Below are 24,743 nucleotides of genomic sequence, written 5' to 3' on the forward strand. Positions count from 1 at the left end.
CCTGCATAAAGCGGGTTTGGCGCCACCTGCTGGTCAACGTTGCAGCGCCGCGGACCAACATGGCGGCGCCCGGGAGTTCATGTCCCAGGCGGTGACTTCAGCCCGAGAGGACGAATTCAAATGAAGTTGTGCAGGTAGAGAGCGGTCACAGCGTGAGTAGATCTTCATACTTACTTGGGGTTTTTTTTGCACTCGATCTTTGAAGGAGAATTTTACATTTAAATTTTACGTTTACAGCATTTACCAGACGATCTTATCCAGAGCGACTTACAGTCAGTAGTTACAGGGACAAGGAGACACTCAGGGTTAAGTGTCTTGCTCAGGGACACGATGGTAGTAAGTGGGATTTGAACCTGGGTCTTCTGGTTCATAGGCAAGTGTTACCCACTAGGCTACTACCACCCTAGATATGAATTTTCATATTCAACAACAACATTTATTTCTTATATAGCCCAAAATCACATACAGTATGTCTCAATGGGCTTTGACAGGCCCTACAATTGACACCCCCCACACTTGACCCTTCTGCACACAAGGAAAAACTCCACAAAAAAAAAAGAAAGGAAGAAACCTTGGGAAGGAGTGATACAGAGAGGGACCCCCTTCCAGGGTAGAGTGAGCCTGCAAATGGTGTCAGTGCAGGGTTAGGTTGTAGGGTTGGAGAAGTCCAGGATGTATTCAGTGTCATGGTCTAGATTACGTGTCCGTAATCATCAGAACTAACCAGGTGTGTTCAAAACATGAGGTCAGAAATGTTTTTTTTGTCATCATAGGGGACAATGTCTAGGCTGGCTGTGGTGTTCGGAGGGTCACAGGGCATCGGCCGCGCGGTCGCCAGGCGGCTGGCAATCAGAGGCCACAAGGTCGTTGTGGTGTCCAGAAATATGGAAGCAGCCCAGGACTCTGCAGCATCCCTGTATGGAGGCAAGTTAGACCCACCAAGAGCATCACGTGTCCCGAGCTTCCAAACTTTCCATTCGTCATGTGCCCAAATTCCATATCTGCCCTAAACTCCTCATCTCCACCTACCCCTAATTCCTCATGTAGTCTCCCAACTCATCTCCGCCCGCATTCTCCACGGTTCCTTTAATGGGGCAGTGGTGGCCTAGCAGTTAAGGACGTGGCCCTGTAATCAGAAGGTTGCCGGTTTGAATCCCGATCTGCCAAGGTGCCACTGAGCAAAGCACCGTCCCCACACACTGCTCACACACAGCCTTTCATGGCTGCCCACTGTTCACTCAGGGTGATGGGTTAAATGCAGAGGACAAATTTCACTGTGTGTACCGTTTGCTGTTCTGCTGTATATCACATGTGACAATCACTTCACTTTATATATCCAGACTCATCCTTTTCAAACCTCATTATCTATTCCCCCAAACTCTTTCCCAAACTCCACCTACTCCCCCCACCCAAATCCTCATCTGCTCCCCCAAACTGGCATCTCATTTTTAAACCCCTGATCTATTCTCCGAACCTCAAACCTACCCATCCCCAACTCTTCTTTTAGTCTCCGAACTCCACCTACCCCTCAATTCCTCATATACACCCCCAACACCCCCATTTATTCCCAAAAGTGCTCATCTACATATCCAAACTCCCCAAGCTCCTCACCCGCCCTCCACCAAACTCCATCCGTCTGCCGGACTGGTTTTTGTGCCCATTCTACTGGTTTAGGATTCCAGTTTTTATTAATGAAACAGTAGGGGGACTTCAGCTTCCGCGTGTGTTCTGTCCAGAGGGCCACGTGGCGCTCAGCTGTGACGTCTCCAAGGAGCAGGAAGTGAAAAGCGCTTTTGAGACGATCCAGAAAAGCTGCGGCAGCGTGGGATACCTGGTCAACGCAGCCGGGCTCAACAGGTGGGACTTTTAAAAACCGTTTACTGCTTTACTCTGTTTAATGGTGCACAGATGAATAATTTCAGCAGGTTTATTTTTTTAATGTTCATGGTTGTGAAAATGTCAGAAGAGATTCTGCGTTATTAACTGTCTTTTTTTTAATTGAATTACGAGTGTATGAAAGTATAAGAGCGTCTGTGTTCCCTGCTGGTGGACGAAGGGACGCGTTGCTGCTGAGGACTCCGCCAGACGACATTGCCATGACGCTCCAGACGAACCTGCTGGGCTCCATCCTCACCTGCAGGGCAGCGCTAAGGAGCATGCTCAGTCAGGGCGGGGCCATCGTCAATATCGGTAATCAATCAATAAATCCTCATCAGAGTGGAAGTGGAGGCTTTTATATAACTATGTGGTTGAAGGAAGAATTATTACATGTATTATTCATATTTAAAAGAACATGCCGGACATGGTCTGCTCTGACTGAGGAGTGTCGTTTTGAGCAACGCGTGTCGGTAGGAAACGGCCTCTAGGTGGCGATGGAGGTCTTCAGTGGAAGTGTGCTGCTGTTCAGGTTCCGTGGTGGGCGTGAAGGGGAACGCTGGACAGTGCGCGTACAGCGCCAGCAAGGCGGGCCTGGAGGGCTTCACGCGTTCTCTGGCTAAAGAGGTCGCCGGCAGGAACGTCCGCGTCAATCTGGTCGCCCCAGGTACCCCTGCTCCGCCTCCTCCTCCGTCCTCTCGCTTCGTCTAAAGGCCCGTAACATGAACTCCCCTGCAGGCCTCATCCGCACACGCATGACCGCCGGGCTGGACGAGATGGAGTGGACGCGGAGGATCCCGATGGGGAGGTTCGGGGAGCCGGAGGAGGTGGCCCGGGCCGCGATGTTCCTCCTGGAGTCTCCGTACGTCACCGGCCAGGTGCTGCTGGTGGATGGAGGCCTGCGGCTGGGGATGTAGGGGTGCTTCTCATTATCAGGAGGAAGCAGCACATGTGGCTTTTAAAGCCTCCACTGAAGGGGATTTGCATCTCTGGGTTTTGTTTGCTGCGCCGCATGAATCTCCGGCGTCGAGCCAAATCACTTCGACCGACATTTCCTTTCATTTGCTGAATTCGTTCCAGTTGTGTTTATGTGAACGTACAGACATATGATGATCTGCACAACTCAACCATCATCTTCTCTAACTTTCAGCACAGATGATGATGATGTCAGCGGTACGGATGATGCGGCTCATGGATGATGTTCAGTTGTTCTGCAACACTTTTCATTTTTTTAAACCCATTCAGGGATTTATCAATTAAAATAATTTCTTCCAGTTAAAATTCCATTCTTTTGTTCTAGATGCATCTCCATCATGGTGGGTTCTGATTAGAACTTCATCAGCCTTCCAGCTCCAGGCTGCTCTCCTCCCCCTTTCGCCGGTTATCTGGTCCTACTGACTACATCATCATTGTTATTACAATTATCGTGGTGCTTCTTCCTCACTCTGGATGGGAGTCTAGACCTGGGTTCTGATATTTCAGAGGGGGGTCCGGCTCCATCTGGACTGGATTGGGGGGTGCAGGTTATTTTTAACCCAGCGAGTGTCTGGTGCTGAGGATGGATGAGGTCAAGGGTCGCGGCGCATCTGAAGCGCTGTGACCTCATCTGTTATTCTTTTCTGAGCCTGATTCAGAGCAGACACACACACACACACACACAGCCGTTTACAGAACAGAGACCCACAGTTTACCCAGGAAATGAAACATTTTTCAATTTGGTGGTAAAGAATAAATTAGTGACGCTGTACATGTGATGTGGGAGAAGGCCACGTCTCCTCCCTTTGGAACGTTCTCACGTCCTGCTGGGAGAATATGGAGCTACTGCAGCGTGAGTTGTGGGTAATGAAGTAAATGCTGAGAATCACTTGGAGGCGTGGTTGTATTTCCAGAGGCTTTTATTTATATTATCGCTCATACACCAAAAATAGCATCAGGAGAACAATCCATATACAGGCAGTGAGTGAGAGAGAGAGAGAGAGAGAGAGTTCTGTTCGGGTTCTACTCGGGTAAATACATGATGTGCATCATTCCAGCATCCGTACATGAGCAATGAAACATTTGTGTGTAGGTCTATAGTCATGATCTGAATTATTATTAATAATATAATTATGCCTGAAATGTAAGTACCTCTGAACTGAATACGCGTGATAAATAAGAGCACAGGATACGCAGTCTGCAGGTGGTTCAGTTTCTTTTTTTTTCTTTTTTTTTTAATAACTGAATTAATAACGAATGTTTCATCGTTTCCCCTCCTCTACGCCCACGTTCAGTCACCAGCATCATCACTACTTGCACCAGGCTGGACTACATTCATCCACCTTTCACACTCAAACCACCCGATTCCACTTCAAAGTCCACTAAGTTTGACCAAACTTCCCGTACGCCTCTGTTTCCGGGTCACCTGACCCATTTCAAATAAGAAAACACAAAAAAAACAAAAAAACAGAGAGAACCTCTGTAAGGGCCGGCCTCGTGCAAAACCTACGGTGCTAAAAATACAGAACCAGACAAGAAGAGTGAACGTCCCGAAACCCAGTGGTGGTGTTACACGTCCCTCACACGTTGTCTGTCCCGCCTGCTACACCCCCAACATCCCAACATTTTCATAAATGCATAAAAACTATGGCAGCGAGTAAATATGGCAGCATGCGGAACTACGTACACTTTTTCCATCGTTCAAAAAAACAAAAGGGGGGGCTTCTTATTCTCCTTGGCAAACCCTGCAAATCAGGACGTCACCAGTGTGTGTGTGAGTGTGTGTGTGTGTCACTGCGGAGGCAGGATATGACCTCACATTTCATTTCGTCTCCCGTGTAAAGATCCTGCAGTCTGTTTTGAAGGGTGCTCCAAGGCAGAGTGGCCGGTCGAAGGCCGTCCAGTGGACCGTTCGTCCTGGAACTTGTGACCCAGGCCACGCCGGCCCCGCGGGGGTCACGGGACTCCTGCATCGGGGAGGGGGGGGGCGTAGCCTGTAAGCCAGGGTGATCGCCAGAAGAAAAATAAAGCGCAAGTACTTGGTTTTTCTGGGGGAGGGGTCAAAGGTCACGTAAGTCAATCTGCCCACGGGTCTCTACAGGTCCTCGCTCTCCACCAGGCTGCCCGGCTGCAGGGGGCTGGAGTCGGGGAAGAAGGCCGCCTTGACGTCCAGACCCTTCTCTGTGAGCGCGGCGTAGCGGCTGGTGGAGGGCCGCACCTTCTTGGGCTTGGGGGTGTGCGTCTGCTGCCACTGGCCTGGACGGAGGACAGATTAGAGGCGTCAACACACCGACCCCTGTTCCGAAAACGGACTTCAGATGTACAAGGAGCTTATCCAGCTACATTCTACACATTGTTTCATGCTTATTCATTACTACACTGTTATTTGGCAGTTAATAAAGATGAGAAAACAATAGGAACCACATGTTATTTACATCTTCAGCACCAGGAAGTGTCTGCTAGAAGGAACCAACCACCCACCCCACCCTTTTTGTTGGTGTGTAACTATTTCTGAATATGAACTTTAATGATGTTTTAAAGTTTAAAATGGGGATTTACGGCTGCCACGCGCCCTACTTCCTCGTTCATTTAAACCCCCTCCCGTCGGCACGTGGCATGCCCTCCCTTTGCCCTCCGTTTCCCTCTGTTCGCCACACTCCTAATACCCCTTGTACACAAATGTGACCACGCCCACTACCGACGCCCACATGCAGGTTATCAGGCGCTTTAATTCCAGCGTTCTGATCGGGGAAGCGGTGAAAGTGCTGTGGACCCCCACGCTAAATCTTGTATAGCACTTAAATATATTACAATAAAAGCATCTATATTACAATAAACATTTGTGATATTTAAATGCTGATGGACAGTGTGACTGTGTGAAGACGAATGTGACAAGACACTCACTGTGCACGTCGAGTCGCGCGGTGCTGGACACGATGCCCGCTTCGTTCTTGGCAGAGACGGTGTACCAGCCGGCGTCCTCCTTCAGTGCGGGCTGGATGATCATGCACAGGTACCCAAAATTGTCCTGATGCATGCTGGGAACATGAGAATGGGAAGATGTTGGGCGGGTCATGCTGGTTTGCGTGTTGCGGCGGGGACTCGGTCGTGTGTGTGTGTGTGTGTGTGTGTGGGATTGGTGTGGTGTGGTATGGTTTGGTGTTATGTACACTTTCTTTACTGAGGGAACTTCATTAATCTGTGGCAGCAGTTTAGATAAGGGGGTGGAGTCACCCGCCTGATGACTCCATATAAGGGGCTGCAGACCCCCAAACTTCTGCCAGGGTGATATGGTTAAATTAATGAGTGTTGTTATGACGGTAATTAAACTTACGCCGAGCAGCCAATCAGAGTGGAGTAAAGTGTATCAACATCAGCCTGAATGATGGAATGGCGGTGGGTGTATAATGCGCCCTGCGGTACCTAATTCTGTCCGTGTTGTGGGTGAGCGATTCATTCTCTCTCTTCCAGAAGATCTGAGGGCTGGGGACCCCAGACACCCGGCACTCCAGCCGCACGGGGCTGCCCTCGCCCACCCGCGTGTTCTGCAGCTTCTCGATGAAAACCGGGGCCTTGTGCATCTCCTTAGCTGTGGACAGAGGAGCATTTTATCACTCTGATGTTGTGCACCGTCCTACGGCGCGCAAAGGGTTAGTAAATGCGCGGCGGGTTTGGCCACCTGCTACAATGAGCTCCAGGTTGAAGGAGTTCTGCCCGGCGCGGTTGCTGGCGATGCAGGTGTATATTCCGGCGTCCCGGTTGGTGACGGGCTCGATGACCAGCGAGTGAACGCCGTTCTCCCGGACCAGCATCTTGTGGGCGGAGTCAGGGCGGATGGTCTGACCGTTCAACTGCCAGATGAGGTCGGGTGTGGGCAGGCCGCTCACCTGCAGAGGGCGAGATGAAAAAAAAAAAAAGTGAAGTGATTGTCACATGTGATACACAGCAGCACAGCACACGGTGCACACAGTGAAATTTGTCCTCTGCATTTAACCCATCACCCTGAGTGAGCAGTGGGCAGCCATGACCAGCATGAATACTGCATGATGTACACTGTGTGTGCGTTTTTCATGGGAACAGCAGCGGGCTGTGAAAGGGACGGACTCCGTTTACATTGGCCATCACATTCCTGAGAAACCCGACGCCGTGCCCTCGCTCAGGTGAGCAGGTCTGTGTGGGTGTTGTATTTTTTGTCAGGGTGAGTTAAGGAAGATTCTGGAAGCTCTATAAATATCTGGCATTAGGGCCTGTCTTGTCGATGGAGACTCCAGATTCATTTTTGATCGGAGGTTTTTAATATCCCACTCCTGCAGGCATGAGGAGGGCCTGCAGAAAGTTGGGTTTGAGGGTACATGGGAAAATGAACCAAACGAGCAGAAGGAAATGAAGACTCTCGGATCTGCAGTTCCTCGCTGATGTGCCTCACATCAACAGGAATGCACAAAACACACACTAATGCTTCACCTTGCAGTCCATGCGGCAGAGTTTGCCCTCCTGCACGATCAGGTCACCAGGTGCCTGGAGGAAATGAGGTCGGAAGTGGCGCTCCTGGATGTTCTCGTTCTCATCGCCGCTGTCTCTGGACCGAGACCTGGGTCTGAAGATATAAGGTATGAGTGTGTGTGTTTGCACGAGCTGCTGCTGGAACAGGCTGTGAAAAACCCTCAGAAAATCATTAAGTCACACCCACTCCCGCTGTGACCTGTGACGGGGATGATGGCCAAAAGACCACACCCACCCGTCCGCTCGCTCACACTGCGGTCACTTCAGGTCACAGGGGACTCCACGCACAGAGCAACAGGAGCCCGAAGGTGGAATAGAACTGAGCAGAACTCTCACCTCCGGATGTGCCCGGGCATCGCCCTCTGGCTCCGCCCCCTCTGATTCACCGCCTGGATCATCATCCGGCCGGTGCAGCTCACTCTTCCCTGGGAGAGAGGGAGTGAACCAACGAGCCAATCAACGGGCAGATTCCTAAAGATCTGGATGGACTTTGCAATTCTGTCGTTCTGTGTGTGTGTGTGTGTGTGTGTGTGTGTGTGTCTTACTGCTGGGTTGCCGGCCATGATGGTGTAGTTCCCATCGTCATCCAGGGAGGCGGAGGCGGTGTGCAGTGTGCAGGTGCCGTCCGACTCACGGCCGATGCGGTAGTGTTCACTGCGCTTGGAGATCTGTTTCCCATCTTTAAACCAGTAGATCTAAATACACACACACACACACACACACACACACACAGAACCAGTGACAGTGTGTAAAAGTTGTGTAATACACCAACCAACACTGGTTACACTTGCTCATAAATCACAGCTGTGTTTGGTGCAAGAAACAATTTCCATGTAAGGCTGAGCGCTCCCCGTGGTGTACACACTCCACACACACACACACACACACACACACACACTGCACACACACACATACACGACCTCTTGATGAAGAACCTGAGCGATTGACTTTAATGTTCATCACGAGACGAGCCTCACCTTCGGCTGGGGGTCACCGATGACCTTGCAGGTGAAGGTGACCGGCATGCCCTCGAACACTTTGTAGTGTTTGAGCTTGTGGTCAAAGAAGGGGGTGACGCCCTCGCCGGGCCCGTCCTCGTCGTGCTGGACGTCGTCGTCCGACTCCTCCACCGGCGAGCGCTCCAGGCGGAACTCGATCTCGCTGATCAGCCGCTGCTCGAAGCTCGACACCTTGTACTCCTGCAGGACGGCAGTGGGGAAGGGGTGTCAGCGGGGGCTTCTGGGACATGGACATCTGGGACATGGACATCTGAGACGAAATATTTGCTTAAACCGAACCAAATTTGATTGCCAAATAAATGGAGACGTCAGACTTCGGCTTCCTCAATCTCCTCCACACAGACAGGAGGAACATCTGGACACCAGCGAGTGTGCAGATGACACATCACACGCGTAATTACAAGGTTTGCAACATCTGCAAGCACAGCTCGAGCACAGACACACACACACACACACACACACACACTCCACACGTGGCCACTGATCTGTAATCAGGTTTACGATGCAGCTGATCGTCCCACTGTTCAGGACAGATCCGCGTAACCACAGACACCATAAAGCAACCGGTTAACACGTGAGCAAACCACCAATCAGCGCACGGACACAGATGATTGACAGGTGGCGTCAGGATTCAGGGAGTGGCCGGGAGTGGCCGGGAGTGGCCTGAGTCCACCCGTCAGCAGCTGTATCCAGCGAGTGACGGTCATGTGATTTCTGTGTTAATCGCCTGCATGCGGGTCTCCGGCGATGGCGGCGGCTGTCCATTCGCCCTCGCGAGGGGGGTGGGGTCAAGGGGGGCGTTACCCGGGTGTGAGGAGGGGCCACACAGAGAAGTGGAGAGGAAAAGAAACAGAATAACCTTTTGAGGGACAGACTCTGACTCAGCCGAGACGCTTTCCTGCGAGGAGACAAGACAACAGGGACGTGGTGATGACGTCACATCCCATGCTCACGTGACACATCGCGCTCTTCCAAGGAAACGTGCGTAACCATGACAACACGGCACAACTGCCTCAACTCATCGTCAACAGAGGCTGGGCAGGCGCAGCCATGCAGGGCTACACAGGCAGCCAATCAGAGCTGTTCCTGCATGTGTGTGTGTGTGTGTGCGTGTGTGTGTGTGTGTACCTGTGTGACGTTCTCCTCCTGCTGCTCCTGTACATTAAACACAGTGGCCGCGTTGTCGGCCCCCAGCAGCCTGCGGGCCATCTTCTCCTCATACGTTAACCTCTGAAAGCAGGTTTACTGGTCAGTGCAGGTTAGTGCTGGACTTTAGTACACACACACACACACACACACACACACACACTCACACACACTCGCCTTCTTAAATGCTTGAATGTGTGTTTACAGGGGAAGTGAGCTGGGTGTAGGTCATTGTTAATCAGTGTTAAATGACGTTAATGAACATCTCTCGTGTGGGCTGCAAACACACACACACACACACACACACACACACACCTGCTGTCCATTGCTGAGGCGCTCGTCTTTGAAGCGGAGCTTCCTCTCCAGATCCTGGATGACGGCGTCCTTGGAGCCCTGGATCTCGGAGTCGGACGCGATGCGCGGAGTCCGGCCCGACTTCCGCGAGAAGCCGCTGGAGACGGGAGACAGGGCGGCGCAACACACACTTACACACGGCGGGTACACAGGAGTTCTCTCCTCGCTTATCTGAAGCTGGACCACTGACATTCCGCACTTATCGCTCTGGAATTTTAGAATGCTGCGTTTCCATGGCGACCGGTAATCTTTCAGTAATTTCCAATAACGACTCCCTTCGAACCACAATCAGACCTTATTTTAACTAAAATACAGTCAGCGTTTTTGAAACCGTGTTAAATAATTTAGCCGAAAATTGGCCGTTCTGGCTCTGTATTTTGTCCATTTGACTACGTTCATGACTGGCACGGAAGCAGAGAGGATTCTGGGTACTCACACAGTCCCGTTGCCTTTAGGCAGGCCCAGGGCGTTCACGGGCGGGGTCGAGGGCGTGGTTGGCAGCACCGACGCCAGGTAGTTGGCAGGTGACTGGGGGGTGGAGGAGAACGGGGAGGAGGTGTCGGAGCAGGAGGAGATGGGCGGAGGTGGCGGAGGGGGCGGCGGCGGGAAGTCCTGCGGTGTGGAGGGGGAGGAGACATTGCTGCTGCTGCTGAGGAAGGGTGGCGGAGGTGGAGGGAAGGATGGAGAGCTGGGCGACTCCACGCTGCCGCCCTTAGTCAGGGGCGGCTGTGGGAAGGGGGGCAGGTTAATGCGGCTGAAGGGCTTGTGCCCGGTGGGCGGGGACAGTGGCGAAGGGAGGCTGGACCCTGACGAGTTGGACGACTGGGTGACGTACCCGCCCACCGGGCCGCTACTTGACGGGCTCTGGGCAGCGATGAACTGCTTGGGACGGGCGTAGTTGAACGTGCTGGTCTGCATGGTGCTGACCTCCAGCTCCTGGAAGGAGGGAGGAGGAGGAAGAGGAGGGGACGGGGACGGCGCTTCCTGATGCGTCTGCTGCCAATTGGCCGCTTCTAGCTGCTCCAGCAGAATGTGATCCTGGAGCTGCTTCAGTTGCTCTGCGTTTCTGTGCGAGAGACGAGAAGACAGAACACCATGAATTATGTCTGCGGGTTTTACTACCTTCAAGAACGTCTCCAAACTGTCCGTCTCTTTCTAATTACGGACAGACATCAGAAAGTTGCCGAGTCACGATGGGAGCCGAAACCACAAACAGCCGTCGCCTCAAGTCTACAATCAGCACAGAGCGAACATACCCCGCCGTCCTCTCTACCCCGAGATAACGGGGTCACAGCGTGTCGATGTGGGAAGACGAGAGGGCGTGGCGCGGACATTAGTGACCTTCGCTCCTGCCACTCGGCATGATGGATGGCCTGTCCAGCCCAGGGGCAGAGTTGGCGGAGGATGGATGGATGTCCTATCAGGTGCGACATTAGGATGTGTCAACATGGCGCGTAAGAAAAACACCTCAGCAGATCCCTCGAGGAAGGGGACGAGAGACCCAGGATCCACAGGGGACGGTAAAAATGACACGAGCCCCGAGCCTCCCTCTGACCACCTTGACCTTTAACCGAAGGCCGGGTTCCCCCGTCAGGAAACTGGGTCCACAGAGCCCTAGGGGTCAGAAACTGCACCGCGTCGCATGTAGAAGACGGGCGTGTGGGAGAAGGGGAGGAGCCGAGGAAGCTACAGTTGGACCTATCAAGCGAGCGTTCCAATCTTCTGGAACACAAAATTATATCCTCCGTCCTCCCTCCCCCTCCGTCTGGTCTGCAGAAAGGTTAGGAACACGGTGCCCATAAATACCACTGAGGAACTTCAGGCTTTTAAGGCGGGGCCAATAAAATTCCAGGGTTGTCTTTTCAAAGAACAGAATGAAGCTGCAAATGTTCTAAAGTTCACAATCCTGCTCGCAAGCTTGGTTCAATCAAATCCAAGAGCTTTGTCATTTTACAGCAGATGGAGCCAGTCTGATGGGCCACATGTACGAAGCTCCAGGTTCCTCATCAGGAACCCTGAAGAACCCTGAAGGAAAGAACCTGGGGACTCCACTCTCGCTCGGTCCAGCTATAATTGTTCCCAGATGCTGAGCGGTTTTTGAAAGGACGAAGGCAGGCTCTCCCCCTGATAAGGCCCGAACGCTCCGGCTGATGGGAAATCTCTCCGATAAGCGCCCTCGCTTTCCCGCAGAAAGCTACTCGGCCTGCCGCAGCATTTCCTTTCCTTTTCTGGCCATGCACCCTGCGCCTCTCAGCTATGCGTTTACAGCTAGGGCCCGTCCAAAAAAACCCGACCTTTCCTAATAACCGCTCTAACGATTTCCAGGCCTCCGCGAAAATCCCATTATAACATCACACGGTTCCCCGTTCCCTAAAAATACCCCGAAACGCTCCCCGCTTCCCCTCAGGCCGTGACATCATCGCCCGACCGTCCCGTCCAGCGCCGCGCTGTTACATATCACGGCAAAGTTCATCAAATGCCACGTGTCGTTCTGACGGACGTTAACGGCCGATGCGGCGAGTTTACGGGTCACCGTCCAACCAAAGCGCTTCGGTCACAAAGACTCTCATTCTCCCCTTCATACGTCCTGGGCCTGCGGCGCGCTGGGGCCGCGTTGGGGGACTGCGGGCCCGCCGTCGCCATGCCAACGACCCAGTGTTGTTCCGTCGTGTGCTGAGCCAGCTGGATCGCGACGGCACAATTCCGGAAAACAGAAAAACCCCGTCCCCTCCACCGTACCCTACAAAACCTCATGCACGGTCTTCCAGTACGGAATAAACCAGAAGTGTCCCATGGAGGTTCCCATCCGCGCCACAGCGGCCTCTAATCAGCCGCGTCGTTAACCACCAGGACGCTAATTATTAACCGCGCGCCTGCCGGGACGGTGGCGGCCTCGCCGTTTTCATCTCACCACTTCCTGCCGCCGTTTAAAGTGACTCCTCCGACCGAGGACAGGAAGCGAGTGCAGAAGGACAGGAAATGGTTGAGCGTAAATAGGCCGTAATTACTGTGACCTTCAGTAAACAGTATCAACAAAACAGCTTCCTTGTGTGTGTGTGTGTGTGTGTGAGTAGCTAGTAAACCCACAGCACACACACACACACACACACTTAATGACCTGGAGGGCGAGTGCACCTGGTGCAGCAAAGACCACCACGCCCAGGTGACATCATCATTGCACCATGGCCGACCCACCTGACTCGGAGGTAAACACTCGGGGTGACGAACAAACGCGCCGGACGTCTCGGGTAAACGTTTGTTCCACAGCGAACAGCGCGGCGAGCGGGAAAGCGCGCCGTTTCCAGGTTATGAATCAGGGTTCCGCTGATCGATCGAGTGCCAGGATCACATGCACTTTACCAAATGGAGACGGCAGAAGGGTGGTCCCGTATAGCTGAACTGAAACAGGAGTCAAACCCCAGCACACACCGCCACAAACGCGGTCTCGTACCAGCCAATGGCTGCCGGCGTCTGCTGGCGATGTAACTTTAGAGCCGTGAAAGGAACTGCGCTGCCGGTCCACCTGTTTTTTCCGTAATGTAGTGCCGCATAGTGCCACCCGAAACAATCCGTGTGCGAGTGCCGCAGGTACCTCAGGTGCGCCTCAGGCCGAAAACGGCCCCCTGCTCCGGCCCTCGGAAGAGCGGACTCGTCCCAGATCTGCTCCGAGGCGGCGGGCCGACACCCAAGCCGAGTTCTGGCCGCCAAGTTTCCACGAAGATGCCAGTAGAAATCTCACGCTCGGCCCTCTCGGCCCTCCCCTGTTGCCTTTCTCGTCCGACCTGCATCTGAGCGGCGACTGTTCTAAAGCCCCCGGGGTCGCTTTTCACTCTTTATTCCGTGCCGGACCCCGCAACCCCTCTCCATTTCACTGCACCCGCACACACGGCACGTAAAACCGAAGCAGACTGTTTTCTTTTCTCCCGCTGTAAATGCAACACAGACCCCCCCCCCCCCCCCCCCCCCCCCCCCCGTCCACTCGCCCCGCCACATTCCACCAGGAGCCCGCTGTCAGGGAGAGAGGAATGGTAACTGGCGAAATCGGCCGGGATGAACGGGGCAAGTGGAGCCGGGGGCCGGGGAACGGTCTTCTTTAGACCACCGCACAACTCGGCCCGATAAAGAAGGACGTTACACAAGATCAAAGAACAAAAAACACACAATACCAGTTGCGACGATTCATCTTGAATATCTGTGCATTTCAAAGATTTGGGGAAACATATGAACCTGCTAAAGCCATACACTCATATAAACACACACACACACACACACAGTAACTCAACTGCAGCTCCCTTCTGCTTTCCTGTTTAATGCACATATGCTTTAGAGATTAAACAGCATGTGCACACACACACACACACACACACACACACACACACAAAGGAGAACAGTAAACAGCCTACACCATCCGACCAGCGGACGTATTGTTGCTTATTTCTATACAGACAATTAATAAATGGTAATAAACTGCTAATTAAAACAATCTCTTTCTTGTTTGTGTAAACTCACCTGGTGAGTCCTGCAGCGCCGGGGTATTTCCCTCGCGGACTGTGTGTGTGTGTGTGTGTGTGTGTGTGTGTGTGTGAGTGTGTGAGCGATCAGAAGTTTGCCGGTAGCCCCTCATATATATGAGTCTGCACCGCCAGACGATGACAGACTGAGTCTCTCTCTCTCCGTGAGTCAGACGGAGTCTGTCTGAGGGGCCGCCTTTCAAAGTAAAAGTCCAGAGAGCTCCGCTTCAAAATAAAAGTCCGTACGGCACCGTGGAATCGCGCCGCCTGTCGAGATGTGCAGTTCCACGGGGCTGGAACCTATAACCTAAACCTATAACCAAGCTTCCCTTGGATTACGTACGCTGGTCTACGGTTACGGTTAGGCAATCGACGCATGTGACGGTAGCCTAACTTGATGAAGTGCTTATATTTACATTTATATTTACAGCACTTATCAGACGCCCTTATCCAGAGCGACTTACAATCAGCAGTTACAGGGACAGTCCCCCTGGAGCAACTTAGGGTTAAGTGTCCTGCTCAGGGACACAATGGTAGTAAGTGGGATTCGAACCCGGGTCTTCTGGTTCATAGGCGAGTGTGTTACCCACTAGGCTACTACCACCCTAGTAGCTTGAACTGACGCCACTGAAAAAGTGTCAGCGGGGTGAAAAATGGAAAGGATCAGACCAATGGGAAGGAGAGTGAAGTGACAGGGAAAACACAAAAGTTTAAAAATGTAAAAATGTAGTCAATGGTCTAGTTAAGCACAGACAATGGAAAACAACCTAACAGTGGAAAGCTGTTGTTTGAAGGCTAGGGTCCATTTTGTGGATTTTTCCAAATAGTGCTTGCAATACTATTTTCAATGAGGTGAAATCAAGTTGAATCGAGTTGCTGCGTCTTCAACTAGACCACCATGTTGTATAGAATACCAGTAACCCCGAAACTCTCTAGAATCCCACGTATTCGCGCGGCCTCCCTGAGCGCCGGCCTTGTGTAAATAAAAGAGTGCGTGTGTTCGTCTCTCGTTTTTGTGGGCTGACGTGTGCAGCTCCGTCTCCGTCGGGGGGTCTCGTGGTTATTTTTAGTGGAGCCTCCAGGTCCTCGCTCTCCTTGATCAGATCTCCCGGGTGCTCGGTTCGGGGCCCTTTGTCACTCGCTGTTCGTAAGATCACGGCAGACGCCTCCGTGACAGATGGTCTCTGCTTGACTTCATAAGGAAACAATGTCATTCCCAGAGCGAGGAGTGTGTGTGTGTGTGTGTGTGTGTGTGTGTGTGTGTTTGGAGTGGGGATTCCTCTCTGTTTCTAATACCGTGAGCGTCTCTCCTGGGAAGATGTGGTCCCAAACATTCAAACAGAGGATCAGTCAAACCAGTAAGTTTCCATGCTGTCAACCCATAAGCCCTCCTCTCTTCGGAACCGAAGGAACACTCGTTCTCCGAGGGCCTGCGTTCTGCTCACTCTTCCTTATTTGGAATCTTGCTCCATTCCTCGCAGGTCACTCCAGGCCCATGTAGCCAATCGGCGCCCCGGCACCGATCGCACGGCCAATCCTGCGTCCCCAAATCTCCTTTTAAGGACTGCCCTTAATGTCAGAGCGGCCCTCCGTGGTCACCTCACGCTTCCACGCATTTCAGTGTTCCTCTTGGCTTGGTGAATGCTGGCGCTCGCGGTGACCCGGTGAACTCCGTTTACCGCACCGCCGCATGTGCCTCTCCTCACAAAAACACGCAACACCTCAACAAGAAAGTGACTGTTAATCCGCCATTAGAGACTTTACAAGCTACACCTCATAAACGCAGGCGCACCGCGGCACACAGGCTCTGAGTCACGGCGCAGATATGCGGCCGGGGCGAAAAAAGCTCGAGAGTGGCACACACACACACACACACACACACACACACACACACGGGCTAATGCCAACAAGATCGCGGAGCGACGCGGAACTTGGGGCTGTTCAAAAACGCATTCATGCATGAACAGGCTGGCTAGCCAATCAGAACACGCGGACTAAGGACCAGCTGACCGACAGGCCCTGGACCTGAGGGTCACATTTTAAAACAACAATGCTTTAGTATTTGACTGAAGAGCAGTGAGTTGGTCCCCCTTGTGCCACCAGCGTTGCTCTGATGGTCTCCACTAGTCCTCTGAAGTCGGTAGCAGCTCCGTAGATCAGACTTATTTTTCCGGCGCATTCTACTGACGCTTGATTGGACTGAGATCTGGCGAGAAGAGTGTGGAAAGTGCTTTTAATCTTGTGGCTGATTTGTGCATATGTTATTCGTCGCCCTCTATCACGGTGATACCGGCAATGATATGACAATCTAAGCTGATAAATAATCGTAAAAAGTCGACAGTACTGTGATATGACCGTTGTCGTGGACAACAAATCAATATTCTATCTTATCGCGAGTGAGTCCCACCCCTAATCAATGCCCTCATCGTACGAATGATAAGTGATTTATCTTCGTAATGCACGTTTTGCTCGTGCAAGAGGGAAATGTTCCATGTGGAGTGGACGGCGCAACATGGCAAGGTCACCACCCCGCATTTCTGCCCACACCTCTGACCCCAGGAAGTCAATTGCCCGCCCGCCCGTCTGTGGCGTGGCTCTGGCGGGGCCAACACCTTCTACTTCCCGTCGGGGCGCGGAACATTCCAGAACGCGGCCTCCACCGTTCCAGTCTGCGTCACCACCCTGGATGTCACCACCCCGATGCCACGTTAGACATTAAAAACTCTGCAGAACCCTCACGTGACCGACCTTCTCCCCGTCCTGCTCCGTTCTCCCACGCTCATCATTGCTCAAGGTTGCTTCAACTCTATTTATAAAAACCACACACTCACTTTCTTTAGGGTTTGAAGTGGGTGTCTTCCCACCCAGGAGAGTCCGGGCCGCGGTGGTGTGAGAAGAGCACATTTCACCAGCCCAAAACGACTCTTTCGAAAGGTCGATTCAATTAGGAAAAGCCGCTCGGCCTAAAGAAACAGACTTGATGGCCAGAACCTGCAATCAAAAGTTGCGCCACAATAATCACCCGTGCCGAGAACCTGCTGAGAGCGCAGGAAATGTGAAAAGGCTGCATTTCGGAGGTTTCAGACGCGAAACTCTCGACTTCACTCGCAAATATTTATCATTTGGATGCGACGGAAACTTTATATTCATATATTTAAACACACGGCGCTCTTGTCGTGGTACTAAACACCAGGTGTTCTCCGTCCGCTGTGACAAGGTCTCATGCGGTGTAGAACGTGTTCCTGTAAAACTCTGGTGTGTTCTAAGAGGCAGTGTTGTAAATCTGGAGGACGGTACACACACACACACACACACACAATGAAAGGGCAAAAGGCCCCATAACTCACTGGAAGTATAAGTTACAGTGCAGCTCTGTATACGTCTCTCTCTCTCTCTCTCTCTCGCACACACTCGCACGTAAGGGGCAGAACAGGGGTGAGGGTTCTACATTTACATTTACATTTACAGCATTTACCAGACGGCCTTATCCAGAGCGACTTACAAATCAGTAGTTACAGGGACAGTCCCCCCCCTGGAGACACTCAGGGTTAAGTGACCTGCTCAGGGACACGATGGTAGTAAGTGGGGTTTGAACCTGGGTCTTCTGGTTCATAGGCGAGCGTGTTACCCCACTAGGCTGATACCACCCTACATCAGTAAGAAGGTCACCGGGTCCCAGCCTGTTCCGTTCAGGGCCCAGAATTGACACAGAACCAGATGGCGCGGCCAAATCACACACGGTCACATCCTGCACAGCCCGCTGCTGGGTATTGTTACAGCGTGCCGGGCCGATAGCATCAGACCTCTGGCCTTTACCGAAGAATGAGGCACATTACTCAGGGTTTATTCCTCTGGGTCGGAGGTCAGGGCACAGCGAGCGCTCAATGCTTTACACGCGGAGACGGAGTGGTGTTTAAATCAGCACGTTCCTCGCCAGACCGCGGTTCTCTTCCGCGTCCTGCCGGGAACGTTGTCAAACTTTACAGCGCCTGGAAATCTGCCATAAAAACCATCATTATTCCGCTGTCAAGAGCCGCCAGGGCTCCCATTTAATGAGGCACCTCAGGCCCCATCCCCGGCGCCCTGACCTACCGCTTCATCACCAATTCAATTAGAGCTGCGCTGAGACCCCCACATCAAATCCAGGGGGGCTTTTAACAACATGAAAAAAACCCGCCACACAATGAGGTTCGTCTTTCACGAGCTACGAGATGCCGCCGACAAGACTTACGACTCACAGCAGGCACAAAGCGAAGCACGCGATGGCCAGTCACGGGTGGTGGGGTCAAGGGTGAAGGGTCAGCCGCTCAGAGTAACAGCGGCTGCTCTAATTTTACAGTGTAATTAGTGGAGAAGGGGTCTGGTGAGGGACCCCCATCCCCAGGTGGTTCCTGGCAGCAGTTCTGAATGGAAAAACAAGACAACACACACACACACACACACTCTCTCTCTCTCTCTCTCTCTCTCTCTCTTCTGCTTTACCTTTCATTTGCTGTGTCTTCTGCTATATCATCTGATCTGAAATCACAGAAGTCACACAGAGAACGTCAGACCTTTTCCTTTGAGGAGCCACCAGTGAGGAATCAGGGCGAGCAAAGAAGCACAGACACACACACACACACACACACACACACGAGTGGCAACATAAACTAAGATCTCCATCACCTCGCAGATCCCAAACCAAACACAAGCCATCATCATATCTACGGCCTCGATCTTACACACAGCCAAAGTGGTGCAGAAGCACAAGACCACACACACTCACACACTCACACACACTCAGAGTGCACACATTGCCATCCATTGCAACATTCCGACACGACTTCTCATACAGAGCATTCTCATACGGCATTCTCATACAGAGACGTGGTCATGAGATATCCGTCTGACTGAAGAGAAGACCCAGTTATCTCAGAGGACCGGTAAATAATGAGAACAGAAAACTGCATTACAAGACACACACACACACACACACGCATTCTGGTGTTCCGTTTCTCTTCAAAGGTCTAGTGATCAGCAGATCGTCGCTAATAAGGATTAAGAAGGTGTTTTTTTCCATGTGTGAACCATTATTCCACAGCGTTGCTTTTACAATATTGATAAAGTGATCTTAACTCCACGTAACTCGTTCCTTGGTTTAAAAATGAACTGCAGCACTGTGAGTGGAACAATCTAACGGCTGGGTGATGATAAGAAGAATTTCTGCAGGAGCTTCGCGATGGACGATGGACGTTGGTGCACCTGGTGATTACTGGCCAGTGTGGAGGAGATGCTGCGGTTTGGGCTACTCACAGTTTGGGTTTGGGTTTGATAGGCAGTGGCCCCTGTTTGGCTGGAGACGGGGGTGGTGGGAGTGGGGCTTCAGTCACAGGTGCTGTGGCTTTGGGTGAGGTGGGTGCTGAACTGCTCTGGAAGCTTCCGTTGGCTCTGGTTTGAGGGCTGGCATCAGAGGTCATTTGCACAGGTGGCAGCGCGCTCAAGCTGGGCCAAATCTCCAGCTCGTTGACCTGGAATCCCCCAGCGCTGGGCGGAGTCTTGGGCGGGACCTCCAGCAGGCTGATCTCGGTTGGAGGGGGCGGAGGAGGGAATGGCTGGTCGTCGAACGCGGCGTCGCTGTCGGCAACGCCGTTGGTGGGTGGCTCCTCAACAACTGAGAGAAGATACGGACAATAAAAAGAGAAGCTGTCCATGACCTGCCATATTTTTATTATATGCCGCATGCACACTATATCGAGGGGTGAGAGCGAAAACTATTTTACAGGAGCATCGTTTGATTTAAACTGTGGGCTTATTTCATTTCTTAAAAACAAACAGGCGAACAATATTTTACATATTTTATTAAAAAAAAAAATTCAAAATTTTACATTTAATTTTACTGTTTCTGTGTGTTTGGTGTAAAGTACTTCGTTTTTGTTTTTCCGTCAGAGCTGGACAAGAGCTTTCAGTTTTATATGTAGAACTGCATGTGGATGAGATGTTTTCCTCCTGTGGACTAGGCTACTACCACTTCCTCCGGGGTGGTAGTAGCCTAGCGGGTAACACACTCGCCTATGAACCAGAAGACCCAGGTTCAAATCCCACTTACTACCATCGTGTCCCTGAGCAAGACCCTGAGTGTCTCCAGGGGGACTGTCCCTGTAACTACTGACTGTAAGTCGCTCTGGATAAGGGCGTCTGATAAATGCTGTAAATGATATGCGCATCTGTGACGGTTGGTGGACCGTCCGCGTGGTCGGTGCCGAGCACGCCTGACGTTTCGCGCCGTTTGTTTATGGGCTGTGCGGCCTGTAAACCCCCTTTTTTTACGCGGAGTAAACCACTCATCCGGCATCCTGTTCATTATGTTACTTCTGCGGCAGCCGGTTCTTTCATCCCTCTCTTTTTTTTCCGCTTGCTGATCGCTGCGCGTCTTCGGCGAACGGGCGGGTTTGTCACCTGGTGTGACGGTGAGGTCGGCCGCGCTGCTGACAGAACCGTGCTGATTGGTGGCGGTGCAGCAGAACAGGCCTCCGTCCTCGGGGAAGGCCTCGGCAATGACCAGAGTGCAGATCTCCTCTGTGGCGAGAAGACAACGAGACAACGGTGACTTTTCACCGGAGCTTCTAATCCAACCATTTTCCTGCTCATGTGACCTTTTTTTTTTTTTTTTTTTTTTTTACATAATAAGTATGAATTGTACAGTATAGGTGTGTTGTTGCCACGCCCCGAATCACTTTAGTCCTCATCCCCGTTCCAGACGGTCCCAGAATCATGTTGAACATGATCGTCATTGCCAGGTAAGAAAAAAGCGTCAGGACCTGGCTGTCTGTGACAGGAGACACCGACCGCCAGTGTGTCACACCTCTCTCTGTGTGTGTGTGTGTGGGCGAGGCAGTGAAAGAGGGATTCCCTTTTCACACTAGACGTGGTGCGGAGTCACCCGGGGGACGGTGACGACATCGTCTCCGCCCGCGGTAGGGCTGCAGGTGTTTACAGAGGGGCGTGCGGCTGAGTGCGGTGTCGTCACCTGACATGTTGCAGCACGAGCGCAGGGACTCACCGGGTTCAGCTGCGGACCGCGGCTCTGCGGGGAAATTCAGAAAGACACCTATTTCAATTCTGAGTAGGAAACAAACTCACCTACGGACCAGAGGACCACAAACCCCACTTACTACCATTGTGTCCCTGAGCATGGCACTGAGTGTCTCCAGGGGGACTGGACATCTGGTTAATGTCTTCAGCTCAGTTGATGTTTTCTGACTGATTTACCTTGAAAATATTTCGGCCTACATGAAGTTTGAATAGATTGTAGAAAAAGGAGACAAAGAGCATCCAGTTTCAGCGTGACATGCCTTTCTCTTCTACTTCTTGTGCTCGAGACAACCCTGCTGGTCTTTACACCAGGACACTGGACTACACTTTAGAACTCTACAACTGTAGACCTTTATCTCTTATTGGACAAACCATCACAAACCCTGCACTGACACCACTTGCAGGCTGACTCTACCCTGGAAGGACGTCCCTCTCTGTATCCCTCCTTCCCAACGTTTCTTCCTTCCTAGAGTTTTTTGGTGTGCAGAAGGGCCAAGTGTGGGGGGTGTCAACTGTAGGGCCCACTCAGACATACTGTATGTGATTTTGGGCCATATAAGCAAGAAATGTCGTTGTTGTTGATGTGGATTGGGTGTGTGATGATCCTCACTCTTCTGGAGGATCCGGAAGTCAGGAGAGTCCTGGAGCTCCTGTCCCTGGCGGAACCACTGCACCTGGACAGGCGGGCTGGCCCGCACCCGGCACTCCAACACGACCACCTGCCCTTCTGATGCCTGAGCGTCCTGCAGCGCCTGGGGGTGGAGGTCCGAGAAAGAGTGAATCTGTGTGCGGGTGCATTCCGGCGTTTTAAAAAAAGCTCTTTGCTCTTGAGGAGTAAATCCCCTCGCTGGGCCGAGTAAAGGCTGAGTGTGGAGGTCGGAGGGAACGAAAGGGCCCTTTCAAAAGGTGAGAGATGATTTACTGACTGACACACGACAGCGATGAGACAGACGTGACACCTGAGTCACAAGAGAGATGTCTCGGCCTGTCGCATGGCAGTGTGTGCGTGTCTGTGTTGAACGTACCTTTGTGAAGACAGGTGCCGTGGCTAAAAGACCCTCGCCGGAATACAGGGAGGAGACTGGACTCTGAACCTGGCAGGGAGAGAGAGGGGGGCGGAGTTAAAAGTGTCCTCTCCAGCTCTCCAGCCCACGGAGGCATCTGCTGTTGTCATTTCATGACGACTCCTCACGATTTCTGTCTGCTGTGTGAGTGTGTGTGTGTGTGTGTGTGTGTGTGTGTGTGTGTGATTTATAACCAATAAACAACCAAAACCAAACAAGGAAAGGCTTTGGCATGAATCAAATGGTCTACTATGATCATTCAAAAATCTCAAACATTACAACATTACACCTATATATTGTACTGGGCAAATGTTTTATGTATAAACCAAAACAGAAAAAAGCCACAATAAACACGAATAAAATACGAATAAAATATAAATATGATTGTTTTGTACAGGTTTACATTCCCTTTCTGAACAAATACTGGGAAGTTTGGATTAAAAAAAACTGGTGGTTTAAATTCAACCATGAAATGAAAGAGTGGAGCATAAGAAAAAGCTGATGTGGTGCTTTGCGTGTGTGTGTGTGTGTGTGTGTGTGTGTGTGTGTGTGTGTGTGTGTGAGTGTGTGTGTGTGGATCCACTGTGTACCCGCTGTGGTGCACTGGACAGGGGCTGGACCAGCGTTGAACGGTGAGGCAACATCTCTGGACTTCTGGGAGAAGCTGTGCGGATTGTCAGGGAAACCGAAGTTGTTTTCTTCTGGACTCTGGACACACACAAACACACACACACACACACACACACACACACACACACACACACACACACTCATCTGTGAGCGATTTCAGGGAAACGTACCACGCTGTCACAGGGTCATTTCTTCAGTAAACTGACAAAAGCCAGGAACTGCAGCTGCGTGTCACTCCACTGACAGAGCAACATGGCGGCGCTGCTGTGACATCATCTGGTCTAGTCTGTATCCTGTACGTACCAGAACATGAGCAACAGAGACGCTGCTGAAGATTTTTCTCAGATTATCACATGACTGTAAAGCGTCCAACTGTCACTGGACACACCTGAGGAGGAGCTGTCACGGCTGTGAGAAGTGACTTGATGAACCTGGACACCGTGTGTATTTGCCGCATGAAAAATGTTCAGTGGGTGGATTGGTTGGTTCATGCTTCTCACTTTAAATTCAGGACATTGTACAAAACCATCTGTTACATCCTTTTCCACCTCACACTGTGATAGTATATTATTATTATCATATTATTATTATATTATTATCATCATATTTTAATCTGTTTTATATTATATTGCTGCTACTTGTCTGTCTTGTTTGTCTTATGGGTTGTTGTCCTGTTGTGTGTTGTTTTAAATTGCACTAAAAAACTAAATTGCACTAAATTACACACTGTGAATCCCCGAAGCTTTGCAATTTCTTCTCCCTGTGTACTTCTACATGATGAGATGACTATAAACTTCACTCGTCAGACATTATGTACAGTATAAATCTGTGAGACCTCCAATGAAATATTTTTTTAACTATTTCAACAAAATTAAAATGGACATAAACTCCATGGTCTCCCAGCAGAACGTGAGAAAGTTCTACATTCTGATCGTGCTGCTGTTCTACCAAATACTTTATAATTGATTAAATTACAGGTTTTAAGAAAAACTATGCAATACTGTGTAATTATGCAGTATTTTATGGCTTTATAACCCTCCTCTTCTTTAAAAATGTAAAAGAGCTCCACATTCTTAAAGCCAGTAATTGATACGACCATCAACAGAAGTTACAGCCTCAGGGGACCACCTGACCTCAGCTCATGGTGAGACATGGCAGAGGTCAAAGGGCATCATGGTGATGGGAACTTACTGTGGCATGGCTCCTGACCTCGACCTGGACACAGATCCCTCTGTTTCTGAGTCTGAGGAGGAGGCTCCTGGAGAGAGAGAGATCATCTGACTGTGAGACTGACAGGTCGGCCAACGCCGCTCAGCTGAAGGTTCTGCTTGTGGCCCTCACCCTCGATGTAGACCTCCGCTGAGGTGTTGTCTGCCCCCAGTGCGTTGGAGGCCACACAGGTGTAGCGGCCGGTGTCGTCCTCGAACGCCTCGGCGATCACCAGCGTGTGCAGGTCGTCATCGCGACAGATCTGGATGTCGGGACAGTGGTGCAGCTCGCGTCCCTCGCAGAACCACCTGGCCAACCACAAGCAGAGAAGGACTGTAGCAACCAGCGCCAGATTCGTATTCTTCACTGCACGGTGCCATCGCCAG

General features: G+C 51.5%; 2 protein-coding genes across 10 annotated transcripts in view; one reads left to right on the forward strand and one right to left on the reverse strand.

Moving 5' to 3' along the window:
- The first annotated feature begins 38 nt into the window (after nucleotides 1-38).
- Nucleotides 39-5,623, forward strand: cbr4 (carbonyl reductase 4). 2 transcript variants are annotated; one of them, XR_003743213.1, is made up of 7 exons: nucleotides 39-152; nucleotides 774-924; nucleotides 1,737-1,857; nucleotides 2,057-2,190; nucleotides 2,408-2,542; nucleotides 2,614-3,048; nucleotides 3,176-5,623. XR_003743213.1 is itself a non-coding variant. In XM_028962463.1 (6 exons), the coding sequence occupies exons 2-6, from the start codon at nucleotides 780-782 to the stop codon at nucleotides 2,790-2,792; spliced, it is 714 nt and encodes a 237-aa protein (XP_028818296.1). In that variant the 5' UTR covers nucleotides 39-152; nucleotides 774-779; the 3' UTR covers nucleotides 2,793-3,156. The 2 variants fall into 2 exon arrangements, 1 of the variants encoding a protein (XP_028818296.1); XM_028962463.1 differs by lacking the exon at nucleotides 3,176-5,623 and having other exon boundaries at nucleotides 2,614-3,156.
- palld (palladin, cytoskeletal associated protein) overlaps nucleotides 3,753-24,743 on the reverse strand; it is a 39,398-nt gene continuing 18,407 nt past the window's right edge. For 2 of the 8 annotated variants that reach the window (XM_028962443.1, XM_028962444.1), the window contains exons 3-22: nucleotides 24,490-24,665; nucleotides 24,340-24,406; nucleotides 23,109-23,226; nucleotides 22,480-22,548; nucleotides 22,065-22,206; nucleotides 21,423-21,446; nucleotides 20,819-20,938; nucleotides 19,676-20,033; nucleotides 18,866-18,901; nucleotides 10,309-10,938; nucleotides 9,834-9,969; nucleotides 9,501-9,602; nucleotides 8,331-8,552; nucleotides 7,899-8,048; nucleotides 7,690-7,778; nucleotides 7,315-7,447; nucleotides 6,530-6,737; nucleotides 6,274-6,439; nucleotides 5,755-5,888; nucleotides 3,753-5,106 (exon numbers count right to left, since the gene is read on the reverse strand). In XM_028962443.1, coding sequence (XP_028818276.1) covers nucleotides 4,946-5,106; nucleotides 5,755-5,888; nucleotides 6,274-6,439; nucleotides 6,530-6,737; nucleotides 7,315-7,447; nucleotides 7,690-7,778; nucleotides 7,899-8,048; nucleotides 8,331-8,552; nucleotides 9,501-9,602; nucleotides 9,834-9,969; nucleotides 10,309-10,938; nucleotides 18,866-18,901; nucleotides 19,676-20,033; nucleotides 20,819-20,938; nucleotides 21,423-21,446; nucleotides 22,065-22,206; nucleotides 22,480-22,548; nucleotides 23,109-23,226; nucleotides 24,340-24,406; nucleotides 24,490-24,665 — 3,241 coding nt within the window. In that variant the 3' untranslated portion in view covers nucleotides 3,753-4,945. Of the gene's footprint in view, nucleotides 5,107-5,754; nucleotides 5,889-6,273; nucleotides 6,440-6,529; nucleotides 6,738-7,314; nucleotides 7,448-7,689; nucleotides 7,779-7,898; nucleotides 8,049-8,330; nucleotides 8,553-9,231; nucleotides 9,271-9,500; nucleotides 9,603-9,833; nucleotides 9,970-10,308; nucleotides 10,939-14,381; nucleotides 14,859-18,865; nucleotides 18,902-19,675; nucleotides 20,034-20,818; nucleotides 20,939-21,422; nucleotides 21,447-21,534; nucleotides 21,817-22,064; nucleotides 22,207-22,479; nucleotides 22,549-23,108; nucleotides 23,227-24,339; nucleotides 24,407-24,489; nucleotides 24,666-24,743 lie in introns of those variants that run through there. The other 6 variants (XM_028962451.1, XM_028962448.1, XM_028962445.1 and 3 more) reach the window with 6 other exon arrangements.

This window comes from Denticeps clupeoides, chromosome 19 (genome assembly GCF_900700375.1).
Source record: "Denticeps clupeoides chromosome 19, fDenClu1.1, whole genome shotgun sequence".
NCBI classification, from domain to species: domain Eukaryota; kingdom Metazoa; phylum Chordata; class Actinopteri; order Clupeiformes; family Denticipitidae; genus Denticeps; species Denticeps clupeoides.